Below are 8,884 nucleotides of genomic sequence, written 5' to 3'. Positions count from 1 at the left end.
CAAAATGACGCCCTTCTGCCAGGCACCGCGGGGCCGGGCAGCACCGGTGTGCAGTGCTGGGGCAGCACCCGTAGGAGAAACCTCGGGGTTTGGGGACAAAGCCAGGCCCCCGATGCAAACAGGAGCTGGTAGTGGAGAAACACGGCTTTCTGCAGAAAAGCACCCCGCTTTCTTTGGGGTGAATCAGGGCTGGGCTGCACCAGCGCTTCCAGCACCGGGCACCTTGCACAAGGCTTCAGCATTCCCCAGCGGTGGCAGAGGGAGTTCAGATGGGTCCCCCCCGCTCAGTGGAGCCCCAGACGTGGTCATTCCAGGCACATTTCTGTACTTCAGCATTCCCAGTCTGTCCCATTTGAAGCTGTTGCTATTGACTTTGCCTCAAAATGTTTTGCAGGGTTACAAACATTCGTGGGCAAAGAGTGGGCTCAAGGAAAAGTTGCAGCAGCTGAAAGGAGAGGAGTGCCCAGGGACCTTGCGACCACCAGCGAACCCACAGTTCGGGCTACACTCAAAAGTGGGGACTTTTTAAGGCAAATAAGACACCATATTTTCCTTAAGAAATCACGTTTTCTCTCGTGCTAACAGCTGCTGCTGGTCCCTGCCTCGCCTCCTTCCCCTGCTTCGCACCCGCAGCGCGTCCCCGAGCCGGGGCTCCTGCAGCGGAGCGGCAGCGCTGCCCCTGCAGAGCATCGCCTCTGCGGATGAAGGATCTCCGCCACGACGTGCCAAAACACAGCCTGAGCGACACGGCTTAGCCTGACAAAGCCGGGCGAGGGGCTGCGGGGACCTGGGGGTGCCGGGCTGGTGGTGGTGGGATGGACACACAGCGGGCTGCTGTGCAGCCGGGTGCTGCTGCTTTGCCCAGGCCCTTGGTGGCCGCGCTCTCCCCGTGTGCTTTTCCTGGAGCAGCAGATGCCTCCCGCTGCCTCCGTGTCAGCTTTAAGCACCCCACAGCCCTCCTGACTGCATGGAGACAGGAGATGGGAGCGAATTGGGCACCGTGCGACGTGGATCTGCCATTCCCTTTGCTTTTAATGGAGAAAAAATGAAATATGCAGAGGCCGCGCTGCCTCCAGCCGAGCCGCGCAGCTGGAGACCATAAATGTTTCATGCAAGCTGCCTGCACAGCCCAGCCCCAGAGGATTCGGGTGCCCGGGGACCTCGGGGTGCCCAGAGCAGGGCTGCAGTGGGCCAGAAAGGCGACGCATTACCGTGCCATACCGAGGCAAGTGCAGTGACAGCCCTGTGTTATGGGGCCATAAATCATCGCTGCCACTGCCTTGCCACCGCTTTTAGGGCACCGCCGCTCCTGCCCCTACCTGCAGAGATTGGCGCCAGCGATGGCAGCGAGGAGGAGACCAAACCCCGCATGGCCGAGGGCTGCTGTAACGCCAGAGCCCGCGTGGCCTCACCGCAGGGCCCCGGGGAGCCCCTGCAGCCCAAATATTGATGGGGCCAGCACCGGGCGGTGCCACGGCTTCCCGGCAGCATGCCCTGCCCGATCCCAGGAGCTTCTTTCTCCTGCTACAGCCTCTTCCAAGCTGCTGCAAAAAAAACTAACAAACACATTAAAAACTCTTTGCACTGGGCTCCTTTCTCAGCCTGCAGGTCCCCAGGAAGCCCGTGCTCAAGGCCTGCCGGGCCGTGGCAGCGAAGGCGCCGGCACTGGGCTCGGTCACGTCGCCGTTACCGGGGCCGGGCACACCGCGAGCTCTGAGCAGCGGCTCCGTTAGCTGACCTGGTTCTTTTTGTGCCTCCCGGTGTACTTTGGGCTTTTGCGGAAGACCAAACGGGGCTGCTTGAGGTGATTATGGCACCTTTTGGCTTCAGCCAGCCTGCCAAAATGTGGGGCCCTGCAGCTCGTTTCTCCTTGGAGCAGAATTTAACAACAGCTTCTTCTTGTCCGTAGCTCTGCCTCCTGGAACAAGGGGAGGAAGCAAAGGGGAGGAAACAAGCTCCTGACCCCACCGTCAGCACCCTCCTGTTGCCATTGCCCAGCCGCAGGGCTTGGGGTCCCCACGGCCTGGGGGACACCAGGGCTGTCCCCACCCTTCCTCTGCAATCTGACTCTATCCCAGCTGTTCCCCATCCCGCTCTCCCAAACCCCCAAGCACAGTGTGCCCCGTGGCTTCAGCGCATTTTAATCCAGACCGTGATAATGTGATGGCAGCAGCCACATCCTGGTGCCCCGAGAGCATCCAGGCTGCCCTGCGCTGCGTGGGGCACAGTCAGAGAGCGGCGGCGCTCTGCGGAGCTGCAGCTGGGGCAAGGCCAGGTCTGAGAGCTTATCGGTGGCCCTATCCAAGCAAAACTGGAAACGTGAAGGATTTCCGTGTTCCTCAGCAGCGCCGACCGGAGGCAGCGCTTCCTGCACGCCACAAGGGCTGGCGTCATGAAACCGAGAGGCAATCAGAGGGAAGTGATTGCGGTACACAAATAAACCTTCCTGCCGATGTTTTTGGCACAAACACTGGCACCGAGCGAGCAGAACCTGTCCTGGGGAAGGGAGGAGAGCAGCGACCCCTGAGCCTCTGGGAAAGCATCAAATGCCCTGATAGCACCCAGGGGATTGCAAAGGTTCCTGAGGGGACCCCAGCTACAGGTGGAATAGCATCTCACCTGGTGGAGGAGATAGATGGCTGGGACCAGGGGACAGGAGGACTGGGCAGCCTGATGGGTGTGCGTGCATTGTTCTGTCAGCCCAAGGGCCAGGGCAGAGCTGGGGACAGCCACTGCAGTGTGTCCTGCAGCTCCGTGCTGTGTTCTTTGCACCACGTCCCTGTGCACATCCGCACCCCTGCGCTGCGTGCTCTGCGTCCCTGTACTCTGCACCATGGAGCACTCAGCCAGCACCACTGAGCTGTGCGCCTCTGCCCCGACACCTCTGCCCCCCAACACCTCGTGCTGCGCACCCAGTACCTGTACAGCCTGCACTGCTGCACCCCACACCTGTGCCCCATGCACATCTGCACCGTTTGGCTCTGTGCTGCGCACTGTTTGGCTCTGCCCCCCCGGCTAGCCACCCCTATATATTGTTTAGCATGACCCAGATGGTATGGAATTATGGAATACCCCTTGGCCAGCTGGGGTCAGCTGTCCTGGGTCTGTCCCCTCCCAGCTCTTGCTGCACCCCCAGCCTGCCCCCTGGCAGGACAGAGCGAGGAGCTGAAAAGTCCTTGGCATTGCTCGGCAGCAATTCAAATATCAGCATGTTATCAGCACTCTTCTCATCCTAATCCAAAACATAGCACCCTACCAGCTACTGGGAGGAAAAATAACTCTGTCCTAACTGACACCAGGACAACTCTGCAGCCTGCAGCTCTGCACCGTGTACTGTGCGCCACTGCACCACTGCACCGTGCACCTCTGCAGCTCTGTGCCTCTGCTCTGCACTCCTTTGCACTCTGCACTGTGCAGCGTGCACCATGACCCGCGCACCGTGCACCAGGACCCGTGCAGCGTGCACCAGGACCTGTGCAGCGTGCACCAGGACCCGTGCAGCTTGCACCATGACCCGTGCAGCGTGCACCGTGACCCGTGCACTGTGCAGCGTGTACCGTGCACTGTGCACGGTGCATGGTGTACGTGTGCACCTCTGCGTCGTGCACCTGTGCGACTCCGCCTGCAGCTGCGCACCTTTGAAGCCTGCGCCGTGCGCTGTGCGCCCTGCCGTTCTGCCCCACGCAGCTCTGCCCGGTGCCCGGTGCCCGGTGCCGCACGCAGCCCCGGGGCCCCGCACGGCCGGGCCGCTTCGCGCTCCGCTCGCTGTCCCCGCGCCCCGCCCCGCAGCGCTGCAGGCGGGCGCTGGGCGCCGCCGGGCTTTGGGCCTCGGCGCGCTCCGTCGTCACGTGACGGCCGCGGCCAGCGCAGCGCTTCCGGGTGGCCGCGATGGCTGCGGAGCCCTGGTGAGCACCGGGGGGGGGGGGGGGGGGGGGGGGGGGCCGGGCCGGGCCGGGCCGGGTGGTACCGGGCCGTACCGAGCCTGAGGCGCTGTCCCTGTCCCCGTGCCGTTCGCAGGCTGTCGCAGCACGCCGCCGCCTGCCGCCTGGCGCAGGAGCTCGCCGAGAGGATCCGGGAGAGGGAGCGGCGGCAGCGCGGCGGGGAGAGCCCGGCACAGGTACGGGGGGGGGGGGGGCGGGCAGGGCCTCGGGCCCCCGCGGCAGCTCCCGCACATCTCGGGGACGCCCGGTTCCCGTCGAACAAACCCCCGGAAGCCGCCGCCAGGGACCTCGACAGGGACCTCGGGGACGCCCGGTTCCCGTCGCACAACCCCCGGGAGCCGCCGCCAGCCCCCGCCTTAACTGTGCCCAGAGCAAACGGCAGGGCCCCCCCGCGGGGCTCCGGTGCCGATGCGCACAGGGACAGGCACGGCCGGGCCCGTGGGCGGCCCTGTCCCCGGTACGGCCGGGCTGCGATGTGACACCGGGTCGCCGAACCGCCTTGTCCAGTCCCTTTCCTGGCAGCTTTCCGAGTAAAGCGGCGTTTCCGAAATCCTTCCTCCGAGGGGCCTTTGAGGGAAGCGGGGCGGGCCTCTTACAGCCAGCGGTGCCGTCCCTGAGCCACCCGCAGGGGCCGGGAGGCGGCGGGAGGCCCAAGGACGGCCCAGGTGCTCTGAGAGAGGAGCGAGCCCCACCGCCAGCATCACAGGGACGGGCTCGGGGTGCTGATCGCACTCTGCTTCCAGCGACAGAGTGGAATTGTGCCAATACACTCGAGCAACAGGAGGCTTACAACAAGATGACCGCTTAATTGGGCCGTGTTTAAAGGGGACAAGGTTCCTGGATTGGCATCATCGCCGTCTGTGACGTTCAAACGCACAAAAAAATCTTGTATAAGTGCTGTTTGAAGCCTTTCTTGTACCAAAGCTCCTCGAGGTTATGTTTGGTGGAAACACGACACAGCTGACTTATCTCTTCATAAAGTCATTGCTGCCATGCCCCGTGTTTTCCAAGCGCAGTTTCCCCTTAATCCATCAACAGTTAAAGACGAATCTTGGGCAGTGTTTGGTTCTACCACAAACAAGCTTCCAGCAGCCAGGGGGTTGTTTTCATAACAGAAATGCCTGTTGAGAAATCCGTGGCCTTTATTCTTTGACTCACTGGCACTTTAGCAGAGTAGAAGTCTTTGTACCGCATTCATCTTGTAGGGAGAGTCTGAGCAAGTTTTTATTTTCATAGCATTTGACCATTAGCGTGGCTAAAAAAGAACCCTCCTTGCTTATTGCTAAACAAAAATAGAGCATAACATTTCAAATGGAAAAAAACGAGGGAAAGATTTCAAGGCAGCGCTTAAAATCTGCGAACGCTGCTCTACGGAGCTGTTGGTAAAGCTTCCATTGGCTTCTTGCTGCTTTCTTTTTGTCCCCCTTTAATGGAAGTGAAACCTTTTCCTGTAGCAGCACGATTTCTGGCCAGAGGAGCAGGGGGAGCCTGCAGGGAGGTGACTTTTGGCCACGTACACCCGTAGCCGCTGTGCGGGTTGGTCAGAGGCGGCTTTGTCCAGCTCCTGCGAGTGCAGGAAACGTGCACGGGAAGGAAAAGCCTCCCTTACAGCCGGGCTGGGGGGCACGCAGTGAGCGGAGCTGCCCTGACAGCGTCCCTGCCCCGCTGTGTGCTCGGGAGGTGTGTCTGGGGCCGCGGGTCTGAACGCAGGCTGTGCAGCGCCCCGGCTGTGTGCTCGCAGGCCTGCCTCGGGGTTCAGCTGCTCTTCATCACCGTGTTTGGGAACAAGTCCCCCTGTGTCAGAGGGATTTAAAGCCCTGAGCGTCTCCGGTGGTTTTGCAGCCCAGTTAGGGCTGGTGCTGTGTGTAGAAGCACGTAAAGCCATCATTAGGGAGACCTGCGTAGTTAATTGCAGCTGTGACAGTCTTTCCTAGCAGTCTAAGCAGTTGGAATGAAAAGAAATACCATTTTGGAGGACAAATTCAGAGGACGTCAATCTCATTTGGGAAGGGGCGGGGAAAAGAGGAGAGTTCCCACAAGCCTTGACCCTGCCTGGAGCCGGGAATGTGAAGGGCTGAGCTGTGCTTTTAGTGGGAACAGGCACAGCACAGCTGCTGGTCAGGGGCGAGGAAGGGCCAGGTGGCACAGGTGGGACTGAGAAATGGGATGGGGGAAAGCTGGATGTCCTTGGGATCTGTCCTTTAAAGTCTGGAAGAGTTCAGTGGAGGCAATGTCTGAACCTGCAGCGAGCTTCCTCTGACCATGGGAATGAGACCCAGTGGCAGAAGGAGCTGGCGCCTGTATTTGTATTAAGGATCAGAGGAAAGGACTGGAAAATATTAAAATGTGCTGAAATACTGTGCCCATAAAGGAGCCTGTTTATAAAGACTTGAAAGAAAGCTCACCATATGAAACAGCATCAGTGCATGAGAAGCGTGTTTGCGAAACTCGTGCTTTTTATCTCATTTTGTAAGCAGCCCAGCCCAGTTAACTGGGTTGTCCCTTGGCGGCTCTGAGGCAGGCTGTCGTGCTTGAGGATGGAGTCTTTCACACCAGGAAAGCCGAAGTTGATGTTTTTTGTCACCTGGATGTAACGGTGCTGCATGTTATGCAAACATAACTCACAGTTCTCTTTTCTTCCCCTGCAGCTCAATGTGTTTATCAGATCATCGCTGCAGAATCTCAAGGAGAAGATCGATCAGCTGAGGGACTTGCTGCTTCGGGATGTATCGATGCACCGAATGTATCCGTGTAAACATCTCCTCGACCTCCCCCCGCTGTAGGAGAGGGTGCAGAAACAAGCTGTGATTGGCACAAAGCTCTGCTGTAAGGTTAGGGCTTCTTCCTCATTCCACTTTGGGAAGATTTTGTCAGTGATGACGTTTAGTATTTTTATTGCAGCTATAGTGCAGGTAGAACGGGGAGCCTGAGCATCTCTGGTACCGCAGGCGTGAGGCTGGCCTTGGTTCTGTTCCTGTTGGAGGGGAGCTGAACAAGATGTTCTGACTCGTCTCAGGCAACTCTCGTCATCTTGCCTGTGCTCTGTGCCGACACTGCCGTGGTGGGCTGGCTTGTGAGCTAAATTCACTCGTCCAGCAGCAAACATGCTGCTGCTGCTTCACCTTTTCTCTCGGCTCAGTCGCTGGCTGCAGAGGTGCCAGTACGTGCGCAAAGGAAGGGTGAAGCCCTTCAGGGCGTGGGCAGGGAGGTGCCAACCCTGACTTGCACTGGCTTGAGGAGCAAAGCGCCTTCAGAGTGCTGTCGATACGCCTTGGAGTGAAACAGTGGGTTCCTCTGGTAGGGGCTGCCCGGGGGCCTCTCGCTGCACTCTGGGGTGCTCGGACTCAGGGAAGCACGCCCGCCTCCCTGAGGATGTGTCCGGCAGCGATCTGACTGAATGAACAAACGTTTAATTTCAAGCTTACTGTAGCAGAAGTCCCTTCAGAGCGCGAGCCTGCTGAGTGCTGTGCTGATGGCCTCGGGTTAAACTTCTCTGCCAAGGGAGTGCTTCAGAGCAGAGGAATGCTGCTGCTGTGGCAGAAAGCAGACACAGCTCGGTACAGCTATTGCTTTATCGATGCAGCAGGGCTCAGAAGAGAGTTCGTAGTCCTTTGAAAAGTCTCTAAATAAAAAAAAAAAAAAGTAATCACGTCACCTGCCAAAGCCGCAGCACCTGGGACATCTTGTTGCCAGTGCTGTGGAGCGGGCCAGCTGCTTTTTAGTAGAAAATGAAAGCAGAATTATGTTGGATGTAGGATTCTTAACACTTAAACTGATTTGGCAGTAAAAAGCCTCCCGCTTTGTGACTGCACTAGATGATGAGCTGATCACATGGTGGTCACCGTAGGCATCTTTGTCTTTGAGGCTGGTAAACTTTGGAGGGGAGTTTTTAATAAAAGCAGGTGTCATCCAGAGATGTAGCAGCTCTCCTTCTGGTAGGTGTTCCTTGAGCTGAAATAGTATTGTAGTTATTTTCATCATCAGGAGGTCAGATTTATTTCAAGAATGTATAGAAGGTTTTATTTTATATATGAAAGTTTTCCAGTGTTTAAGCTTGGTCCTTAACCAGCTCTCATTAGCACCCAGATGGAGGGGGACAGGAGGCAGAATTTGGTGGATGAACTCGTCACGCGGCAGAAGCAACTTGAGGCATCTTACAGGAACGAAGGCCCGGAACCAGATATGACAAGGTACGACACTGCTGCCTGAAGTGAACAACGTGACTCGCACGTTGGGTTTGTCCGGAGATGTTAAATGATCCATGGAATTCATTCACGTGCAGTTTCATTTGAATCCTGTGCTTTTTTTAGCGACAATGTCATTAATGCCATAAAGCCGGGGGAGGCCAAGGGAGTGGAGAGCTGCTTGGAAGAGGTAATAGCAGACTGAGGGATCACTGGGCTGGGCTGACGGTGCCACCATGCCTGGTCTCTGTGACTTGGAGAAGGAGAACTGTTGGGACGAGGCTTAAACTTCAAACAGTCCCCAAGGATCATATTTTGCAGCAGCCAGCGAGGCTTGTCAAACTGAACACTACGTTTTAATTTCTATTTTGGCACGTCAGAGCAGCACAGAGTGATCTATTATCAGAAAAGAGATGTGACTGTAGTTCTGTGGGGGTAGTTCAGCAAGGTGGCTGAGACAAAAGGGAGAGCTTTACCTGTAAAACTCATCTTCTATTCTTAATCTTTTTTCCTAGTGCATGAGTACTGAAGAGCTTGTCTTTGAGTGGAAAAGGCAGTCTGAATTATTTTTGTGCCTTCAGTGAGTTCCTTCACAGCTGGGAAAAATAATTCCGGATAATAGCCTGCAATTTGTGCAGGCCCTACATAGCCTCTTCTTATTGAAACGACTTGGAGTTGCCGTCCCTAATTCTTAGAAATAATCCATCCGGGGTCGTCTGCCTGATCAGGAGGAAAAGGAGAGCCTTTCCTCGAAGTGAA

The 8,884-nt window shown here is 57.4% G+C and overlaps 1 protein-coding gene across 1 annotated transcript in view; it reads left to right on the top strand.

The window, feature by feature from the left end:
• Positions 1-3,798: 3,798 nt before the first annotated feature.
• STX8 (syntaxin 8) overlaps positions 3,799-8,884 on the top strand; it is a 97,410-nt gene continuing 92,324 nt past the window's right edge. Inside the window, exons 1-4 of the mRNA XM_035342418.1 lie at positions 3,799-3,905; positions 4,018-4,117; positions 6,590-6,684; positions 8,021-8,131. Coding sequence (XP_035198309.1) covers positions 3,889-3,905; positions 4,018-4,117; positions 6,590-6,684; positions 8,021-8,131 — 323 coding nt within the window. The 5' untranslated portion in view covers positions 3,799-3,888. The remainder of the gene's footprint in view (positions 3,906-4,017; positions 4,118-6,589; positions 6,685-8,020; positions 8,132-8,884) is intronic.

Source organism: Oxyura jamaicensis, chromosome 18 (genome assembly GCF_011077185.1).
Source record: "Oxyura jamaicensis isolate SHBP4307 breed ruddy duck chromosome 18, BPBGC_Ojam_1.0, whole genome shotgun sequence".
NCBI lineage: Eukaryota > Metazoa > Chordata > Aves > Anseriformes > Anatidae > Oxyura > Oxyura jamaicensis.
The sequence above is the reverse complement of the archived record's forward strand: the minus strand, read 5'-3'. Positions and strand labels throughout refer to the sequence as shown.